The sequence below is a fragment of the Mytilus trossulus genome, chromosome 2 (assembly GCF_036588685.1).
Source record: "Mytilus trossulus isolate FHL-02 chromosome 2, PNRI_Mtr1.1.1.hap1, whole genome shotgun sequence".
NCBI classification, from domain to species: domain Eukaryota; kingdom Metazoa; phylum Mollusca; class Bivalvia; order Mytilida; family Mytilidae; genus Mytilus; species Mytilus trossulus.
The window spans coordinates 66,531,076-66,554,537 of NC_086374.1; the positions used below are offsets into that span (position 1 = coordinate 66,531,076).

The window sequence follows — 23,462 nt, forward strand, 5'->3', positions numbered from 1 at the left end:
AAGACTTGAAATCCTGTCATAGAAGTTCATACCACATGTTTAATCTTTATAAACTTGAATATATTCTACTACATGACAAATCAGAACTGTGTCCACAAATACACCATCTACATTGTACCTCAAAATAAATATTTGTGCAGACAGCTCTCAATTGTACAAGATGTACTATGTAAAATAATTGGCTTCGGTTTCACACAAAAAAAAAATGAATTGTTCATGACTTATGATAAATTTTAGTTTTTTTGTGAAATCGTCTCCCCAACACTAGAAATGTTGTTCCTAGTCAATTTGTTTTTCCCTTGTTTGATACTTACTGCTAGTAAAGAGTCTGCGGCATCATGGACTACAAGAACCAAGGCACCAAATCTTATAAAATTATTACACCATGAAAATAGTAATAATGATATCGTAATTAAGTGGTGGATAGTCATCTCTGTTGAGTCCTAAAAAATAAAATAAAATTGATACAATCATCTATCGTGATTCATGTTTTATTTTTCACAACTCTTGTGCATGAAAAGATTTTTTTACAGTTTTAATGTTTGTATTATATCTGAAAAAGAGTATTTTATTATCCTAACTTTATCTTTTCAAATCAAAATTCTTATTTTTTTTTAGTTTTCTTTATAGTTATCTTTCTTCAATTTCTTTCTCCGTCTTTCTGTTATATTTCTTGTCATTGAGTTTTCATGTCTCAATTCCTAATGTCTAAACTTTTTTAGTGTAAAATTCTCAATTCCTCATGTTTAAACTTATATAGTATAAAATTCTCAATTCATAATGTCTAAACTTATATAGTATAAAATTCTCAATTCCTAATGTCTAAACTTACATAGTATAAAATTCTCAATTCCTAATGTCTAAACTTATATAGTGTAAAATTTTCAATTCCTAATGTCTAAACTTGCATAGTATAAAATTCTCAATTCCTAATGTCTTAACTTACATAGTAAGAAATTCTCAATTCCTAATGTCTAAACTAACATAGAATAAAATTCTCAATTCCTAATGTCTAAACTTATATAGTGTAAAATCTAGTGAATATACATTTTCCTTTTTCCAAATATCTTGAAGGCTTTTCCAAAATTAAATGTATGGGGGTTGGAAATTACATTTGGTCCCTTAGACCCCCACCCATACAACTCTTATTATGAAAATAATGCAATATCATCATGTGAGCACTTGTCTTCCAACCCACTACATCTTTATCATTAATATAAGGTGACTCCCAACACCACCATCCCTCTATAATTATTTCTGCAATAGCTTTGATTTAAGTTAGAATATGACATGTCCATATGAAAATACCATCAGTTGTTCAGACAAATCTAAATCATTGTCCATCCAAGCGATAACAATCCAAACATATGATAGTTTTATCAAATATTCATTTACTGAACAAAACGTTTTATATGTAATAACAACTTTAATAAAGAGAAGATTCATTTAGGTAAATGTATTAACTGAGATTCAATTTGTTCATTTGTTAATGGCATCAGTTTTTATACATTACACATTAATATATATAATTGCTAAATATGTAATAAAATACTTTAAAAAGTTATCAGGTTTTGTAGTTACAATAATAAACAATTTGCAAAATTCATCAACATTCTTTTGACCACCATTTTGTGTAAATATTGAAATTGTTGGTTTCACTCGCAATTCAATGCTCTGCTTAATAAAGCTTGATACAATCTCAGAGGTCTAACCTGAACAGTTGGGGCAAGTATGGACACCATATTAAAGTTTGATAAAGCTCTGTTTTTTTTACTGTGATTGAATATACATAACATAGCATAGGGTTCTGACACAGAATGAATGTCGTCAAAGAACTGAAATAATTAAAAGTGAGGGCCCTCTTGCCCTGCCACCACCCCCTGCTGTACATTGACTTATTAAAAACCAATTATTCTTTGTAAATCTGAGGAGGATAGGACCATTATTGCGACTCTGGGAACGGGTGTTTTTAAGCTCGGGAATTCGTAATTGACCCTTTCAGGATCCGGGAATTCTTTATTTGAATTTCAGGACCTCAGGATTATGATGTTTTTTAAGGATTTCATTTTCGTATTTTTAAGCCCAGAATTTCAGGATAAGGACCCCTCCTACCCTCCCTCAAATCTGGTAAAAATCTTTGACCTGACATTCAAACATCCTCTATCAATATATTTTGTATGGTATTGTTGTCCGTTGTGTTGTGCATTTTTGGTAATTCCTGTTTATATCTTGATAAGTTTTTGTATTATTCCATATCAATAGGTATACTAACTTTTCTTTTATGATCAACAGTAATCATAAACATTGTCGACCAATAAAATCCAAGTTCTATTAGGTAGTACCAATACATATCAGTTGTAACATGCTGAAAGTTCAAACAAAATAATTCTATGAGCTAAAAGAGCATGGAATGTCCATTCTGAATATCAGAAAATAAAGGGTCAGTGTATCTGTAAACCAAAAAAAACAAAAAAACTTGCCCTACTGAATTTTAATTTCACAGAAATATAGGGCCAATATTGACTCTGTTACCCTACTTCTTTACCAATATTTTATATATCTACTTGTCAAGAACCATAGAAAAATAAAAATACTAAGTTTTTATTGAATTCATTTGAAAATACCAATCTTACATGAAAAAGGGTAACCAAAAGAAAGTAACACTAATTAATTTTTCAAATTAATTTTTCAAATTAAATTACATTTGTTTATATGCTACTTACATGATTAGGCCATCCAATCCAACAGTACATAGCCTTAGCAAACCATGGTTTCTGAAATATAAAAAAAATTTGCATGTCATGTTAGTCATAACCCCAGTCCACCACTCGTATCAAAATACAGGGAGTAGGTGTCTGACAGATTTCAAAAGCTCTCAAACATTACAGCTAGTCTACGCCAAGCTTCCGGTTGAATATGAAGCCATTCAGTATTGTGACAAATTTAGGTAATATCATTGGCTTGCTTGCTCAAGGTCATTCAAGCGATACTGTTGTCAGGTCATTTTGGCGTTAATATTGATTCACTTATAGGGTCTTTGCATCGGAACTAAACACATGTATTCAAAAACCAGTTGTTGGCATGACATGGATTATGTTCTTCTCATATATGTTATGATGGTATGATACTAAACCCCTAACGGGAAGGACTGTGCCTGATATTCATATGATGAAATCATAATCTTTCAATCAGTTTAATTGAAGTCTGGAGCTGGCATGCATGTCAGTTAACTGCTAGTAGTCTGTTGTTATTTATGTATTATTGTCATTTTGTTTATTTTCTTTGGTTACATCTTCTGACTTCATACTCGGACTTCTCTTGAATTGAATTTTAAATGTGCGTATTGTTATGAATTTACTTTTCTACATTGGCTAGAGGTATAGGGGAGGGTTGAGATCTCACAAACATGTTTAACCCCGTCGCATTTTTGTGCCTGTCCCAAGTCAGGAGCCTCTGACCTTTGTTAGTCTTGTATTTTAAAAATTTTAGTTTCTTGTGTACAAATTGGAAATTAGTATGGCGTTCATTATCACTGAACTAGTATATATTTGTTTAGGGACAAGCTGAAGGACGCCTCCGGGTGCGGGAAATTCTCGCTACATTGAAGACCTGTTAGTGACCTTCTGCTGTTGTTTTTTCCATGGTTGGATTGTTGTCTCTTTGACACATTCCCCATTTCCAATTCTCAATTTTATATATAAGATTGAATGATGTTATTTGCTTCAATGATTCAAGCAAATGTGAAATTCCCTTGTTTACATTTCTTAAAATAAATATTAAACTAAGACAGCATTCAATTCTTTAGTAAGCATATCTGATCATATCTGCTCTTTGTTTTTATAAATTTGTATTTGCTGTGACATTTAGCTATAAATCTGGGTGCAGGACTTTCTTCCAGTTTTGAAAACCCATTGATGGACTTCTGCTGTTTTCTGCTCTATGGTCGGGTTATTGTCTCTTTGACACATTCCCCATTTCCTTTCTCAATTTTATATACGACATGTTTCAGTGTTGTATTTCATTTTTGTTTACATCTTAATATACTTTTATACTTACATCCCATAATGCATAAACACCATAAGCTCCAAATATGGATAAAATTACACAATTCCAACTGCAAAGAAAGAAAAAAATGTTGTTTGAGTTTTTATGTAACAACAAATCAAAAATAGTAAAGATTTAAAGGAACTCTTTAAGACTATATAAAAAGAATAGCATTATTTTCAACATATACATCTTTGAAAGTTTGAAAAAAATTATTCAGTAATGATTGCATTATTAGATTGAAAATATAAAATTATTAGTTTGAAAATATAAAATAATATCATGTGACCGTAACAAAAGATTTTGATTGGTTTACAGCATACAACTTTATTGTATGTTACACAATGACTGTTAACTTGAAAGCAGAATTCTGTATAGAAATATACATGCATGTTTCCATTACAAGTATGAATAAAACCTCTGTTTACAGATGGGGAATAAAAATAAGTATAGTTTGGTCCATCTTATAGAGAGTGTGGATTGGGGTGTTTTTATTTTTGTATTCATTATTTTCTTAGGCCATATTTCTCTATTCTTTATTTTGCTGACCCGTTTATCTCTTGTACTTTATATTTTAGCACCCATTTTTCTCAATACTGTGGATTCATTATTATTCAATTTCATTGGATATCAATTTTTTCCTGGTTTTTGTGGGTACAATTGAACCACGAAATGAAATGTTCAAAAAATGACATATTTTATAGAGGCTTGTAGGCAGACTTTTGCAGAACCACAAATTAAATATCCACAAACATACAAATTTTCCAAGAACATTAGTACCCACGAAAATAATGAATCCAAAGTACTCTAATTTAGGGCAAACTTTTCTCTACTTAGTTTTTTTAATCATTTTTCTCTATTCTGTAACCCCATCCAGATCCCCCTAGAAAGATAGTTATTTTAAGGGGGAAAAAGCAAAAAAAAGCACCATTATGGGATAGGTAAGGGGAAAAAAGCAACAGGTAACTGGATAGTCAAATAAGGTAAGGTTCATTGTCATATGTTTGTCACTGGTATAAAGCAATATCATGCAAGGTAAAAATATCCCTAGCTAAAAGCTGCAATCTGATACAATTTTTTTATACCTGATTTAAACAGGCATTATCATAATTTTCTGAAATGCAATGTATATCATACATTTCTCCTGAAGTAAGTTAAGCGGTAAGTCTGACAGATGTCCATGATTAGTGGCAGATCCAGGATAGAGCCCAAAGGGCTAGTGTATCCCACCCTTTGATAATTTTTTTTTAATTTAAAATTCCTAATGATTTTTAAGTTTTTTTAAGCATAAAATCCTCCAAAAAATTGGTCATCTCACTCCACTCTGCAATATCTATCATGATTTTCTAGAATTACACCTCCCCCTTTTACAAAATCCTGGATCCGCCCCTTTGATATCCAAATTTAATGACTAATAACTAGATACAAAATTATCCCAACTTTGAAACCACTACTACAATAAAAAAAACTTTGGTCTACTATGTGAATAATGTGTCTTAGTTATGGATTTCGATCCCTAAAGAACATTGTACACGGAGTTAAGTACACTAGTAATTTAACTATCTGACAACATAGAAAGTCAAGTATTAGTTATGATATGTGCAGTTTGCAGACCTTTCTTTTGTATTTAGGACTTGTTAAAACGTTTTAACTCCTTCTTTATTTCTCTAAAAGATTTATGGATGTTCAAATACAGATATTTTGAATAGATATTGATTTCGAAAGGGTAAAGTTTCGTTGGTTTTACCTTGAAAGTATTTATGTTGGGTTACAGAAAGTTAAGTAATGATAGATAATAAATATTAGGATTTGTGTAGATTTAAACCATAAATAGTTAATATGAAAATAATACATAGTGAAAGCTTTCTGATTTTTCAGACATATAAAATTTAACAAGCAAAGATAAAACCTCATTTTCATAAAAAATATCGTTAGTGCTATTGTCAACCAGTTCTTTAATAATAAATATTTAAAATTACTAATTCATCTGGGCGTATGACATTTGCGCCGATTTTAAAAATTTTCATTCTTTCATTTGCGCCGATTTCATTTTTTCATTTGCGCCGATTTTATATTTGTCTTAATTGAATTTACAGGTAAGTTACAGGTAAGTCCATACTTTTACATTGGCTGAGCACAGAGTATAAAGACAAATCAAGTGACATTACAATTGGTAAATGGCTATGTATCCCAATGTTTCGGGTTACCATTCCTTTCCCTACATGAAATCGATGACTGCTTCACGTTTGACATTTTCTGACGCTCCTTCTGATGACCAATGTCATACAATCTTAGACAACGTACAAGTACACATTCCATAACGGTTAACCAATTTGTGATGGCGTCCATAAAAGAAAATTAAAGAATGCGAACTCTAGAAATGCCCCCACCAGTACGTATGCCAAACAAAGAAACGAAGGCATTCGTTATCGACACATTTGCCAAATATAGAAGAGACGAAATCATAAGAAAGGAATATATTAGATGTTTTGCCTAAACATACTCGGCAAGAACAGATGTATAATTTGAATGTATTCCGTTTTTATGGATTTGAATGCTGCTACATATATTTTAAATTCGTCATTTTAGTATAATCAAAGTGCTTTTATCTTAGGTTTTTTATTTCTTGATTTTAAGCAGGAGACAACAGTTATATACATGTTATAATTGACAATTCATAACGCATGTACAAATGGCAAACGGAAAAGGTCTTTTATGTCAAATGAAAATAACTTAACATTACTGGGATGGAGAGGTGTCTCATTGGCACTCATACTACATGTTTTATATATCACTTCACCTGTAATTTACCTGTTATTTACCTGTAAAAAAATCGGCGCAAATGAAAAAAAAAATCGGCTCAAATGAAAGAAAAAATCGGCGCAAATGAAATGCAGATCGGCGCAAATGCAAAACGCCGATTCATCTGTGTAATGATTGGTACATTGGAATTAATTAACTAATAATTCAATATTCAAATCCAATAAATATTACAATACAAATCAGTTGCATAATCAATGCCTTGTACATGTATGACCTTGTTTTTATCTAATTTGGATTTATTGAATCATATAATCTATGATTGAATTAATCGACCTAAATCCTGACCCTGGACTTGTGCCTTGTTAAATAATGTTATCTGATCCAGCCAAATATTATATATTAGTTCAGGGTTTGTGCCGATTTAAATCCTAAAATGAGCTTCCTAAATATTAAGTGCTTAAATGTCTGTATGGTTAAATTATTTAACTATGATATGGGCTACTTAAGGGAAAAAAGAATGTAGTTTTTTTTTTAAATTTTATGGAAAAATTCTTCTTCAATTCAATACTATGTAAATGAATCATATTTGCATTGGTGCTCAACAAAATCGATGTTATTACTTAAAATTGTTTGGTTGTTCGCATTTTTCAGTTGTAAAATATGAAAAGTAAACATTATATGACTGACTAGTTTTATTTTGTATTTCCATTTTTGGTTAATATCGTATCTCTCTACGGCTGGTTGCATACTATCGAAAAAAAACTTCTCATAATGTTATATATGTTAATTCAAATTTTGATTTTAATTATGTAACACAAATTCCTGAACTGCACATAACCACATCTTTAGCAAAATGGTGATTTCTTTAAATTGTTAATATCTGTCTATCTGTTAACATTAAATTATTAATACATATAGGCTCCTACAGAATTACTAGTAGTACATGTGATTAAACTTGTGTAAAACAGGGTCTAGACAGGCCCCTTTATCTTTTTTTTTTATACCATTTTTCTCTATTTTTTTAATTTATTTTAGCCATTATTCTCTGTTCTTTACATTGTATCACCCCCATTATTTTATTTTATTTATTTTATTTGCCTATTTTCATTTTTTCTTTATTTAATTTTCCCCTGTATTCTCTATTCTATAAACTCTGTCCAGACCCTCATAAAATCTATACTTTTAAATGACATTATTAAACCTCTATTTCCATTCAATGAAGAAATTCCTTGAGTGCACATAGAATAAGCTCTGGGGTAGTCTCAATGACCTTGACCCTTTATGACCTTCAACATAACTTCTAAGACTAGAGTAGGGGTATGCAGGTAGATCTGTTCCAGGTATACATTTTTAACTAGAGGTGGCAGATATCATGTTACAGTCAGTGTATATCTTACATCAAAAATCATTTCATTCATCTGATATTTATAATTGGTATAATAAAAATATTTCACACAATCATCCGAAGTTTATTTGTTTCTTAATGCATGAATCAGCACAGTAAATTTCTAGTAAATTTCCACAATAAAAATGTGAAAATCAATAGCTGATTTTTACTTTGAAAATCTGGTTAAAAATTATAATCAATTTCAATGCTAACTGCAGAACTGCAGACAAGAATAAAATAAATTAATACAATTTTTTTTTAAAACTACCATGTCTACATGTTTCAATATTTTTTATGCATATCAGGTCTCAGTGATGGCTGCTTATTTTAAAAATGTCTAACAGCCAATATTTCATGCATATTCACAATAACTAAATGATAAGGTAATAATAACCCCTGTTTGTACTAGACGAATACACTGAGGTGTAAGCTCACAACAAACAGGTATGTAAGAAGACATGGCATCATAAATGAAAATATTATTCACACTTGAAGGCTATCTGCATTTGCACGTATTTCTGAAAAGGCTGCATGCTTTCTTGAGTAGCAGAAAATACCAATTTTGAAGTCTCTGTTTTGAGCAAGCATGATTAATTCTGTGTTCCAGACAAGTGCACTACTTGAAGAAAGTTTAAAACTATATTGATGTTTTGCATGAGAGATAATTAGAGAGTAAGGTATATTATGCTTTCAGACAAAAAATTGTATGCTGTTACAATAAAATCAATTTGAACCTTTTTTTCATAAATTATTGATATATTTTCTTAAAAGGATCACAGACACTAATTATCAAATAATGTGGATTTGTTTCATTCGTGGGATAATATTTGTGTGGATTTCCTGGGTTCAGGCAAACTGTAAATTCAAGGTTTAACATATTACAAATTTCCTATGGCTAAGCTTGTATGCTAATTTTTTCAACCCCCCCCCCCCCCCCCCCCCCCCCAACTAAACATCAATTAAAATCTTTTTCTCAATCCACAAAATTTGGTACCCGCGAAAATAAATGAATCCATAGTACTGTATATAAACAGGGAACAGATTATAGTATAGAAATAAAAAGAATGTGGTATGATTGCCAATGAGGCAACTCTCAATTAGAATTCAAATGAGATGGATGTAAGCAATAATACCTGCTTTCACAAAACCTCTGCATTGTACTTGGAGCATCTCTTTGGTATCGTTTCCTTATCCATATCTGTATTTGTCTCTCCGTCAAACTTGTCTTCTTCATTAATGTCTATAAATAACAATAATATGATGTTATATGTCAATAAGGAGTTGTGAAGACAACCTTGCAACAGGGAGCAAAGCAAATTAAGGTTGCTTCGACCTTCAACAATAACTTTTTTAAGTTTTTTTTTAAATTTTTGCAACTATCTTTCACCATGTTTACATAAAAATATTGTTATTTGTTTTATTTTCTTTCTACACAGAGTGAAAAAAACATCTCAAAACTGACTAATAAGGCCACACCGATTTAAATTCTTGTTCTACGGATTTTTGGACTCCAAAATTTGGGGCGAGCGAGCGATTTGAAAATTTCAATAAAACAATATTTAATTGGCAAATTTTTGAGGCGAAGCTTAAAAAGTAGAGGCGAGCGATTATAATTTTGACAGTATCAATACTTGATTTATCACTTTGATATTTCTTTAATTTCTGAAGTATTGTTTCCCTGTTCACCAAGAAATAATTAAATCTGGTCTATGTATGACAATGAGACAATTCTCCATCCAAGTCATATTCAGTTTGGGGGCAACCCCTTAATGTTATAAATTTATGATATCCCTTTTACATGTACAGTACATGTTTTATGAGAGATCAATATAAGTTATAATATATTTGTTTGTACAAAAGGGCTCATATTTTCTCAAACAACTATATATCTATCGAGTATTTTAAAAATGAACAAAACATGTCCAAGAATTTTTGTAATATTCCTGGGCTTTATAACCATGTTTACACATTTACTTTAACAGTTTAATTTTATTCAAAAAAGGTAGACCCCTCTTTTAGAAAAAGTTGTTTAAAAATGATGTAACTCTCCTCTATTTGAGTACAAATTTCTAAGTTTTCACAGTTTTGTATAGAAGAACTAAACCAATCCTTGGTAATTCTATTTCTTTTCTACATCAGTAAAAATGCATGACCCCTTGTCTGAGGGAGGGTTGTTCTCAACCTGATAATAGCAAACACAGGTCAAAGTATGGCCTTTTACACAGGGCTTTGATACAGACAAAACAGCAAGCTAAAAAGGAACCCAAAATTATTAGTGTACACAATTTGAACAGGAAAACCAACGATCTAATTTATATATCCGAACAGGAAAATACCAATGAACAACATCAACAAACGATACTGAACGACAGGCCCCTGAATCAATCAGGACAGGTGCATAAACATGCAGCGGCTATGGATAGTTTTGTTTCGCCAGCATTGAGCATACAATATAGTTGCAGTTGAAGGCAAATCCCTCAGAAGTTCTTTGTACTTTATTCTAACAACGAACATTTTTGATAGGGAATATAAGTAAGGGGGAAAGAAACCAATTTTTTGTTCTTAAAAGGTATTTCCGCTGTAATAAATTTATATCGGAGCACTCCCGCTTTGGATAAATAGGTTAAATTCTAAAAAATATATTTTCACAGATATTTACAGTGTGGTGGGGTGCTTTTATGTTTAAAATCGTTTTATACAGGTTAGACTGTGATTTTAAAAACAGATGTTGATCTCTTTTTATAATATTTACAACAACAAAAAACGAGTCGGGAAATGGACATGATTACATTTCCGGATGCGGGAAGCGGGAATTTAAAAAAAATAAAAAAAATCTGTTTTGAAAAAAATAGGTGTGAACTGGTCCGTCGAACAAGGAATCAAATTGGTGTGGCCTAAAGAACTATTTAGAAGTCTATCAATTCTTATTTCATTATACTACTTGTGTGTTAGATATATATACTTTTTAATTAATGCAGTGTCTACATACCTGTACAGTTTTATGTGGAAGCGTCTTTGATAGGTTATAAGCCTTTTCAAGTTCTGGAATGTCTGCTATTTTATATACTTTTTTGTCTTTTATACCCCATAATACTCCAACTGGATTAAATATTGATCTACAAAGTAAAGAATTTATTCAATAAACTGGTTTATACCTTCTATTAATATAATTTTTTTACAATTTGTAAAAACTAATTTTAAAATGATGAATATGTGTCCATAAGACTCCAGATGATACCCAGCTCATCGCTAGCACTATGATATGTCTATGTTCAGTGAACTGTGGTATTGAGGTCAAAATCAAAATTTGGCATAAAATTCAAAGCGTTCAACTCACAATAAATAGGTGACTAGCTGAGATACATTTTACAGTGATATCTTGATTAATTAAGAAAAGGCAATTTGAGTATACTTCAATGACACAGCAACCTAACATTAAAAAACAATTAAGTAAATAGTTGACTAGCAGAGTTCACGAAATCTTTTTTTCCCTGGTGGTCCTTGGAGATAATCTGCTGGTTCTCACTATTGATTCTATTGAAAAATACTAAAAATGTGTCAGTTCTATGCAAAATTTTGGTGGAAAAATCCCTAGGACCACCACTTTTTGCAAACTCTGTTGACTTGTGCATAGGACATCATGCTCTCATTAAATATCACATTTTCATGTTCAGTGAACCTTGAAATCTGGGTCACACCCTCAATTGTGATATATTTAATCATAATGAACATGTGTTCTATTTAAAGTATCAAGTTAATGTGATCTTAAATAAATAATGCCTGGACATAAAGGATTGAAGTTGTTTTGTGGTCTCTAGAGAAAAATATATTTACATCTCCTGCACTTGTGGATCAAGGCCCCCTATTTTGTGGCCAATTGATGCATTTGAACGGGGACCTTCATTGTATAGTATGAAATCTCCCTCCCCCTACTTTGTCCTGGGTTTGGACTTTAAATTGGCTGGATCCTTCCCTGTCCTGCATGTATCATCTTCGCTAGCCAAGGTTTTTTGAATTATCTTGCACCCTCCTCTTGGCTGGCAAAGATGATGAACTACAGGAAATAGAATGTTAATATTAAGAGACGAATAGAGATCTACTTCTCATATTGCACATAAATATATATTAATAATTTTTACTTAAAATGTTTCTAAATAATTCATTATTACCGAGTCATTAATAACAAAATTATATCAGATGCATTAGGATATAAACAGTGAAATGTTAAAAGTGACAGTTTATAATGGAAAATAAATACCATCTGCCGTCATGATCATGACTGACTGGTGTTTCTATGTGATTTCCAATATTTCGCAAGTAAATGCAACATGTGTTAATCCAAAGAAAAAATTCCTACTGGTAGCTTACATAACTAGTGCAACATTAAATTACTGATCTGTTCGGCAGAATTATTTTTTTTGCATCAGAAGCTCCAAATATAAATAAGATAAATAAAAAGCAGGTAATGTGAAAACAAACAATTAACCAGGGCTAGTAATAATTCACAGTATTTATGTTCTCCATAATAAAGATTTAAGCATATTTGACAGATATGTTTCTATGGTGATGAGGCATTCATTGCACCATAAGCTGAGAGAAATTTGGTCTTAATTTTCAGAACAAACTTTGATATTTAATATCACCTATCAATCATATTTAAGAATCCTGTTCCTGGAAAATCACACTTCCTCATGTTTAGTGACATAATTTAAAGTCATATGAAACCTCAAATGAAAAAAAAATCATGCATATGTTTTTTATAACCAAATGGATAGTTTTTATTGTACAACTTATGTATTACTTTTTTCTGCAGAAAATTCTTTAATTTGTCCACAATTAGAAGAAGTTTACTGATTTTTAATTGCTTGCTTCCCGGAAGCAATTCGCTGACATATTTTCCGTATGCATAGTGACCTGAGCGTGACCCTCCTCGTAAAAATCCTGTGATCGCAATACGGATGGATCTGTCATTAAAATAAGCAATTATCTAATTGTACATGTTAAACACGTGCTCAATACCCATGCTTTTTGTTATTTGTTTACTATAAGGTGAAAATCGGTAAACTTCGGCTTCAAAACACTGCATCTAATGAGCAGCCATATTTGTTAAATCATAACAGACAAACAGAAAAAAAAATTGATGAATATATGATAAAATCGAGCACGGAGGACTAAGTTTATGATATACATGTATACATGCATTGGTTCAATAATTGGATAAACATTATTTTTCACCACTTGCTCGTTTCATATGACTTTAAACAGTTGGTGAGTGCAGAATTGTTTTTAAAAGTTATATATAGATTCTACCACTGCATCTAGTGTGATACAATATTTCTCCACTGAAGACAAGTAAATAATCTAATAATTTAAAACACAAGTTTTGCCAAGAGTTTTTTTATGTGTACATGCTATATTTAAAAATTAAACTGTCAAGAAAAGATAAATTGGCTTTTAAAACTAAAGTCAGTAAAGAAAAGTTCTTTAAAACATAATTTTCCATTCTTACTTTGTTACCTAAATATTTGATTGAATCTTTACTTTTTAATTATTCTTTACACTTTATACCCTTTTTGTTTTAATTCATCAACAATGACAAATTAATCACTTAGCTATAATATAATTGTCTGTCTGATTCATTGTTGCAAATTGTCTGATGGTAAGCCTAAAACTATATTTCATATAACATTAATTTACCTTTCCAAAATCCATCTGACTACTATAAGAAATAAGCCAAACACAATTGATTGGAAGAACATATGGGAAGTCTTTGGAAAGTAGGAACCTGGGTTCTCTTTGCTGAGCTCATCTGGCTTATAAAAGTCCAAAAGAAACCCACTACTACTGGTTTCTATCCATTCACGAACAGTCTCCATGATGAATGCAGGTTATTATTCTAAACCTGTAAAACAATAACACATTTGGTTAAGCATCTGAATTATTTTACTACTTTTAATAACTGGAAGGCATCCCTATTGCGATACTTATTGAACAGTTTGGAAGAAAACACTAAAAAATAATGAAATAATCGTAGATGATTTAACAGGAGTTGAGATCATGTGCTGAGAGAAGGAGGTATATGCAATATCGTGACTTCGTATTGATAACATACTCACCGTTGTCCGATTTGGTTTTGGTTATTAAAATGAACTGACCGGGTACTGGTTTTCAAAAATCCTCTCTATTTTACTATCACGCTTTAATAAGACCAGCAGGTTTTCGTTGATATCATATCGCGGGGAAAGGGTAGAAATGGGTTTCACTCCAAAATATTTTACAGACACCAGGGGGGCGATCAGGATAATGAAATTGGGCGACTGGCCCAGTGAGTGAGTGTTAAGTTTAGTCCCTGGAGAATATTCAACCAATACGGTGCTAGATAAATCTTTTTAAACAATAGCACAAACTCAAATGTTAAGAGGTCTTCTTGAACCGTTCCTTGTCAAGGATTCAACAGGGTCATACAATTCCTGAAATAGATGTTTTTGCCTACAGAGACTTAAAGGTAATTCATCAAAGTTGGATTCATATCCTTTTGAATTTCAATTGTTGCTTTTCAATGTTTTGGCCATGTCCCCAAAAATATATAGTTGAGATAGCTGTTTTTTTAAATAATTTTGGTCTGACACTTCCATGAGATCTAATAAAACTGGGATATATACATCCTTTCAAAATTCAATTGTTCAATGTCAAAGTTAAGGTCATAGAGATTCTCATAAAACATGTTTGCACAGAAACTTCCACAAAATTTACCAAAATCTGAACCATATCCTTTTGAAATTCAATTGTTCCATGCTAGAGTTTTAGTCTTGATATTTCAAAAATATATTAGGTTTTAGATTTCCCAATTACTATTGCTTGGAGAAACCTCAAGGAAATTTACCAAAATTGGAATCACATCTTTTCGCCATTCCATTGTTTTAAATGTCAAAGCAGTGGTCATAATGTCTGAAGATATGGTTTAAACTACCATGACTACAGATTTATTCAATCTTAATTATTATTGTTCTGAGACATTGTCAGAGACTTCCATGTAATTTACCATTATAAATAGATTCACATTCTTTTGCAATTAAATTCTTCCATATTCAAGTTTATTTCATAACAATTCCCACTATATCTCTTTACTAGATGCTTTTCCAAATCATTATTGTTCTATAAGACTTCCAGGAAATTTACCAAAATTAGAATCACATCTTTTTGAAATTAAATTGTTCCATGTCAAAATTATGGTCATTATGCTTCCAAAAATACATGGTTGCTAGGAGCTTGCCCAAAATAAAGTTCTCATAGACTTTCTCTAGAAAATTTTCCAAAATTTGAATCATATATTTTTTTTAAATTCAATTGTTCCATGTTAAAGTTTTGGTCATAAGAATTCCCAAAATATATGTTTACTAGAAAACTTTTTATAGTACTTAAAGACATCCAGGAAGTTTACCAAAATTGGAATCCCATCCATATCATTTCAAATTGTTCCATGGCAAAATTTGAGTAATAATTTAATTATGAAAGTCCCAAAATATGTTTGCTTAGTCTAAGCAAACATAATAGTAGTCATTGTATTTATAAGTACTTCTACATGTAAGTACTAATCAATATTGTTCTGAGAGAATTCCATAAATTTACCAAAATTGGAATCACATTCTTAACTTTCATGTCAACATTTGGGTCATAATGTTTCCAATAATATATGGTTGATTGGTGCTTTTCTCACTTTATATTTATCTAGTTGATAAAAAAAAACTAAAAAAATAGGAAATTTACCAAAACTGAAATTAGATCCTTTGATATCCAGTTGTTTCATAAAGAAGCTTTGGACAACAGTTCAGAATCTTTTGTGAAATGTATTTGGAATTGAGTTCCTTTGTCATGCTTCCAAGTACAGGTGTATCTAGAGAAAATGTGGTTCCCATTGATACAGAAATAAAAAAAATAATATAATATTTTTAAAGTATCATTACAATTTTTACACAGAACAATTTGTTTTACCATATATATATAAGTTACTTTATCTTAAAAGGTTCATTTAACATTTACCAATGGTCCAATGATCATTACTATAAAGACCCACATCATGGCCACATGTATATATGTCTCATTCACTTCCTGTTCTCAAGTCATGAGTACAATAAATACAAAACAAAAACAATACCTTTGTTGGGGGTACTTTTAATTAGTAAGAGCCTTCTGAAAGGTAGTTTGTCTCAATTTGTACAAATGAGTTGTAACAAAAGCAAGGACTTTGAATACTTTAATAGTATATAGAAAGTCCCAGAATCAGACAATGTCATTTAAAACTGTAAGTTTGTAGTATGTAGTACTTAGGACTATAAGCACTTACAAATTACGATTCTAATATACTCATATTATTTACAAGTACATCTTTGTTTATTATGTATAATGTATAATTCAACTTCCTCAAATTTCTATTTTTACATGCAATTTTACTGCAAATCAATAATCACACACTCGGAAAAGAGGATCAAAGTCCGAGACACACTGCACTGCAGACGTTTCAGACAACCAATAAAAATAGTCAAATTTCGAAATGGTAGGAGGGGTGAGGAAGGGAAAGCTCGGGAAATGGGAACAGTGAGAGAAATGGACCAAAATAGGACTGAGGAAAGAGGGCTAGCTAATGCTCCTCAAAATTGTATTTTGTGAGAGAAAAAAAATAAAAATAAACTTCCTTTACGGAAAATACCACTCTTATAAATCGAAAATAATGAAAACGTCCATTTGAGAACGATAAATGAAGTTTATTTATTTGAAGTGACACTTATTGTGTGTCTTTAATCTTCTAATGAGTATGCATAAAAAACAAATATAATTAATGTTATGACGTTTTGTAAAAGACGATTTGAAATTCCCATTTCAATTCCTAATTGATCTGTTAAGGGCTTACAGTTTCATTTATTTGAACGAATCTAAAGAGCCATTCATTGACCATTATGAACTGAATAGACACACTCAAATACAACATCTATATTTACCAGTTTCAGTCTATATTCCTTTGGCTGCATGCAAGGTCATAATATAGGACGTTATAATATAATTTATGCAGACAAGAGAAATTGTATTCCTAATCAATATGGAATGAAATGTTTTAGATTTTTGTGATCCCAAAACGAAAGTAATTGATCAGGATTGCAACTCACCCAAAATTAAGTAGAATCTTGATCAAAAGGACTAAAACTAATCAAAAACAGAATTCCGTTTAACGTGAAATCCGGAAGAAAACGATGATTTCCATAAAACACAGATCAATGTCTCTCTCCAGTCAGTCAAGAGTTATCCTTTGCCCTGACTGTAGAAGGAAACAAATAATTTGAATTCACCTGGTCATTCTGAGTCAGCCCACAAAAAATGTCTGTAGGGGAATAGCAGTAACAAGTGACTAAATAGCTGATTAAAAGAAGATGTCATTTTATTATAATTGCTATAAACGTAATGTTGCCTAATGTGTGTTTAAAAAGTAGGTATGTCATGACATTTTATAAATGTACTCCTATATTATCATTTAAAACGTAAAAAGGTAATTCAATATTGAATGTCCCTGATTTAAATATCTCCTTATCAGATCTTTAAAATCGAATTTCCCCGTGTGATAGGTACCAATGTCTTCAAAAGTGGTCACGTTCTATTTTCTAACCAGTCACATTTATAATTTAAGAATGTCATGTGTTTTACATGTACATGGTTCCTGGCAAGTGGCTGATGATTATGATGAGAGTTAATCTTCCCCCCAAAAAATAGCATACACAATTCAGATCACATGCTAGCTCATATTTGTTAGACAGACGTGTACGTTTTACAATCATGTCAATGATTGTTTATTTAATGTACTATATCTTCGTAGTAAATAAATCGTGTATGTTTGCCTTGACCCTGCACATGGGTGTAAAGATCAGGGTAAAATAATAAGAGATAATGTTTAATAAAAACAAGTATTTTCCTGTTCATCATTGAACACAAATGTTGAACTATGGAGAACATTAAATCCTGGTTTTCAACCCTTGAACGGTAATTATTTAAAATCATACGATAGGTAAAATGTTATTAGGGATATTGGACTCTCACGAACTTCTATGATTTAGGCTATCAAACCATAACAAATAATTTCATGGTAGCAATCTGGAACCCAATTTTTCAATAAAACGATCGTCCATAGTATTTTTCTAATGCATAGTAGACAAACCATGCAGATCGGTGCTGAAAAAATGGTAGTTTAATATTGTGCCAGTTCCAATCAGTGTTTCATTGATATCAAAGTCAAATTATAAACTACAGAATTAGTTTATACATATCAAAATTAAATCGATTATGTATAAAAATTTAGGTAGACTTTCGTTTATAGGTAAGTAGTATAAAAATCGATTACACTAAAGCGTCGTGTTGCTAAGAAACCAAAGAATATCGGATATAACTTTCATAAAATTTATGAGACCCGAGAACCTTCATACTCTTCTCATCACTACACTGAGAAACGATTATTACATAATATGTACATGTGCACATGCCGGTGTCATTTGTGTGATTTTTTTAAACAGTCAAATATGATCAAATATGGCATGCATTGAATAAATGGTCACACTTGCTTTCACATTATAAAGCCGCCATGGAACACAGGTCACGGTTCAAAAATTAATCTATACCAAATATATATATGAAAATTATTTGTTTACTTACTTTTATGAAGAGTAATCTATCCAGGATAACTATATTCTCTACATAAACTGATAAACAGTTAACAAAGAAATGACTTGCTTCAACCGACCTAAATTCCGCACCCTATTATCATCGTAAAAAGTAAAGGCCTTCGAGTAGTTAGTTCCGAATAGAACGGTAACAACAGTAAATCTATACCACGGACTCCGTCGTTTAAAGCTCTAAATTACAATCAGACATGTTTGTTTACACGTCTAATCCTGACCACTAGCTATTTAAAGGTATTCTTCCATTTACCTGTTATACAAGAATGGGTTTAAATGGTTACATCACATTCTACACAATCAGATAACCATACACACAGTCATTTGGGTTTTTGGGTTATTGACCTATTTTGCGTCCATGAGCTTCGAATGAGGATGTAGTTTTCAACATCGTCATGACTGTACAATGGTAGCTGTTGAACCGTAGCTCTAGTGAAGGTCCACGAATTGTCTGTTATGCTACAAGTTTTTAGAGCAAATGGTCGATGTCTGCTGATTGTGGTACATTTCGACTTGCACGTGAAGTGGAGGATCCAAAGGGGGTTCCAGGTACCCCCCTTTTTTTTAAGGATCAATGCATTTGAATGGGGACATGTAGTATTGTAGTTGGAGCCCCCTTTAAAATGTCTGGATCCGCCATTGACGTGTAGGCCTAACTAATTTTTAAACTTTTATTATTGATTCATTTCAAATCATGTTATTAAGGTCGTAAGAAATAAATTTTGAGGACTTATCGAGACCTGGTTATTAATGAGTCATTAATGGATCTTTTTTTCCCTTTCATAATTAATACATTATATAGGATTGCTAAATGAAATGAAAATGAAAAAAAAAATAAAGTGCATGAAACTTTTCTAGTGTAGTCCTAATATCATGAATATAAGACTTTAGAGTTTGGTATCATGATGACATTTAACACTCAACGTTTTTTTTTACTGTCCATGTTCAAACCCAAAAGTCAAACTCCAAATCTTATATTGTATTATAGGACTTGAAACTTTACAAATTTCAAAACTAAGTAAAAAAGAAATGTTTTAAACCTTCCAACATTGTATCTCATGATAATATATATATATCACATGATATTGCATGATTTGTGAATGAATTTAATATAAACAATTTTGCATACTATGTATATTTATTTTTTTGTTGTTGAATGCATTGTTAAGTTTAACATTTGTGGGTCACTTTATTTAAGTATATCATGCTTAATTAAGTTAATATCTCTTTTAACTTAGAACTGCAGGTTATTACTATTTTATTACATTCAGATTTATTTATTCCTAATTCAATTGTGGTGAGACCACTGACTGCATCTTCGCTAGCCAAGGGTTACGATCCACTTTCCCTCTCTTCTTGGATAAGAGAGCGAAAGTGGATCGTAAACCTTGGCTAGCAAAGATGACTGACTGTTACAAACTTTGAAAATGTAAAATACCCTCTCCCCCTTTTCACTACTCGGACCTAAAAAAGATAGTCAATTGCTGGTAGTTTATTCATGAGATCATATCATCATGCAACAAAAAGATACAAATAAATCATTGACTCACCATTAGCTGTACTCCTTAAACCGAGCTAATAACAAACTAAAAACAAATTTTGACATCACCTTGACCTCATATTCAGTTTTCATCAACTGCTTAAAAAGCCGTTTTCATGACATTATTATTTTCCTTTTACAAGTGATATCATATGAATCTGGACAATTCTATTTTGGTATAATATACAAATTACAAGATCTTTGACTACATGTCTGTTGGACATTTTTTCCTGATCATGACCTGTACTTCATCTTCCGAACAGACAAACTTTTCTACATGTCCTACGATTATTTATAGTACTTCGATTTGATATGTATCTTAACTGACGTGTTTTTATGTATATTTTCAGCCCAGATACATTAAGCAATAGACCTATTAGGATTGTAAGTTGTAAATGCCCGTCTTGTAGGGTTCATTTGATCTTTAATAAAAGACCCTAACTTTACCTCATTTTCATGGCTTATCAATCAACGTTTAGTTATCTTGATTTGGTCCTTTTATATATTAGATACTTTTGGCACTAGGTCAGTTCTATTTTGTGTTTGGAACAGCTGTACTGTATATGCCAGTTTGCTTGTGTTTAATTTTATCCACGACCTTGACCTCATTTTCATGGATCAATGATAATGTTAAGTTCATGTGATACGTACATGTATCTTTATCTTAATTATGGAAATCAATCATGTTGTAAAGCTGGCAAGACATTCTGTTTTATTTTAAACACCCAGGCACAACCAAAAATTTAAGATACACCTCTTATATGGTATAGGATACGCTATACCGCCTCGTGCATAATACATTGGTATGCATCCTTTTCCTAGATACCATTGGCGAATCCAGAAATTTTCATAAGTGGGGGCCCACTGACTGACCTAAGAGGGGGTTGCTCCAGTCATGCGTCAGTGATTCCCTATATAAGCAACCAAATTTTTCCCAAAAGGGGGGGCCAGGCCCCCTGTTAAATCCGCCTCTGGATACACTGGAAATTTTTAGTTTTAATTCTTTTAATATTGTCATATTTGATGTGATCTCCAACATGCATTTTTTAGCATAAGAACATTGATTGTATTCTGCACTTTGTAATTAAAATGAACTAAATACCAATTGTTTTATTAACTCGCTCCAAAAAAGACCCCCCCCCTCTAAAAAAAAAGCTTTATATTTTTAATGCTTTTAGCTTAGTGCACGAATCTGATCATGGGTACATCACTACATGTGACTAAAAATCTGTCAATTTCTATTTGTTCCATATGTTGTTACCTGGATAACTGTATATGGCAAAAAAGATTAGAAACCAAGGAATCTGATAATACCAAAGATGGGAGAAATAATTCTTCCATGTTTTTTTATTTGAACATTTTTTCCAAAAAAATGTCTAAATTTCGAACCGGAAATGTTACATTCCACCACCTTATATTTTTAGAAGGCTCTGTATTAAACATGTTTGTGAATAATGAACAGTGCTTTATAAAAATGAATAAAACTGACACATGAATTGCCATTTCTTGCACTACAGTCATATTCTATCATTTAGTTCAGTCAGAATATATCGTCAAAAAAACTAATCATGTTCATAACAGCGGTGTCCAATAAAACGTTGGAAGAAAATGTCAAAATTATCTTAATGTTCACATTCTTAATTAGAGCTACAACTAAAAAAATCATTGTTAATCTAATATTATCGAGCAAGCAGTTGAATTAAGCACGTAGTCTAAAAAGAACAACTATCATTGACCACATTGTCAATCAGGTTTTCGAGGTGTCCAGTTGTTATGAACGTAAAAATACGTAATAAATCCGTTGTTAGCCATTCAATGTTCTCCCCCAAAATATGGAATGGAACATGCCAGTACACACAAGGTAATGACATAGTTATCAAATTGATGTAACTACACACAGAGATGTGACCACCTACACAACGTTGGTGTCCGTCCATAGAATGCGTAGTTATGAACGCAAGAAAAGAAAGAGTAGCTAGTTTTAATGAATTTTCAAGATTCTTGTGAACAGTATCAGTGTCAAATGAACTTTTTATAAAAGTATAGTAACTATCAAATAAATGTAATGTAATTAACAGTGTTATAGTCTTTGCAGTTTGGAAAAATTCAGTTTTTTATACCGACTTGGCGGAAAGGGTCATGGTTTCCATAGTTTTGAACAAGACATATTTTAAAATTTAAACTTGAAATGAAACTTGTTCAACATTGAAACCGAAAATACAACATCCTCTTTAAGTCTAAATAATATTTTAATGTCAAAATTGTAAATCTAGGATGTATAATAAACTTTAAATAGAGTAAAGTATGCCGTTCATAACTCTAACACTAGCTTACAGTATTGGAGTTATGAACAAATGTTGTAAATCTGTTTTTTAATAAATAAAATGGATTACTGGTGCTTCTTTTAAACATATTCGAAAACATTTGATGTCTGATTTTATTTTATCACGTTACACATTTATAACTTTTGGCATGAAGATTAAATTTTCGATATCAGCATTGTTAATAATTTGAAGACACATTATTTTGTGTCTGTTGTTATGAACGATTATTATTTGATTATTTTTATATGATTTTGAGTAATAAATGATAAATTAGTTGTTTTTCCAAGAAATCTTATGTTGTCTTTAAAAGAGGAGTTGTTGAAATTGCTAGCAATTTGCGACTTTCATTTGAATTTTGGGAAAATGTTTTTGTTCATAACCATGATAACGACGGAAGCACAGTTTTGAAATATTGTTATGAACGTTTTAAAAATGTCTATAATCATGGTTTTATTAATAGAATGTAAGTTTTTGTTTAGTCCTTAAGCTATAATTTGGTATTGTTTTATACAATAAATTAACCTATAAAGCGATTGAAATGTTTGTTTATTCACACAGGGAACATAATGATAGATTTGAGAACAATATTTCTGTTCATAACGGTGTCCAAACATTTTATGTATTTTATTTATTACTGTTTGCCAAAAAAAATACAAAGTGGATAATAGTGTGTTAAGGTTGTTCTTGTA

The 23,462-nt window shown here is 31.3% G+C and overlaps 1 protein-coding gene across 5 annotated transcripts in view; it reads right to left on the reverse strand.

Annotated features, from left to right (window-relative positions):
- Positions 1–23,462, reverse strand: part of LOC134707828 (ceramide synthase 5-like) — a 39,387-nt gene that overhangs the window by 7,085 nt on the left and 8,840 nt on the right. For 2 of the 5 annotated variants that reach the window (XM_063567901.1, XM_063567900.1), the window contains exons 2-8: positions 13,892–14,096; positions 11,184–11,310; positions 9,328–9,434; positions 4,057–4,114; positions 2,724–2,774; positions 2,273–2,365; positions 315–443 (exon numbers count right to left, since the gene is read on the reverse strand). In XM_063567901.1, coding sequence (XP_063423971.1) covers positions 315–443; positions 2,273–2,365; positions 2,724–2,774; positions 4,057–4,114; positions 9,328–9,434; positions 11,184–11,310; positions 13,892–14,070 — 744 coding nt within the window. In that variant the 5' untranslated portion in view covers positions 14,071–14,096. The other 3 variants (XM_063567899.1, XM_063567897.1, XM_063567898.1) reach the window with 3 other exon arrangements.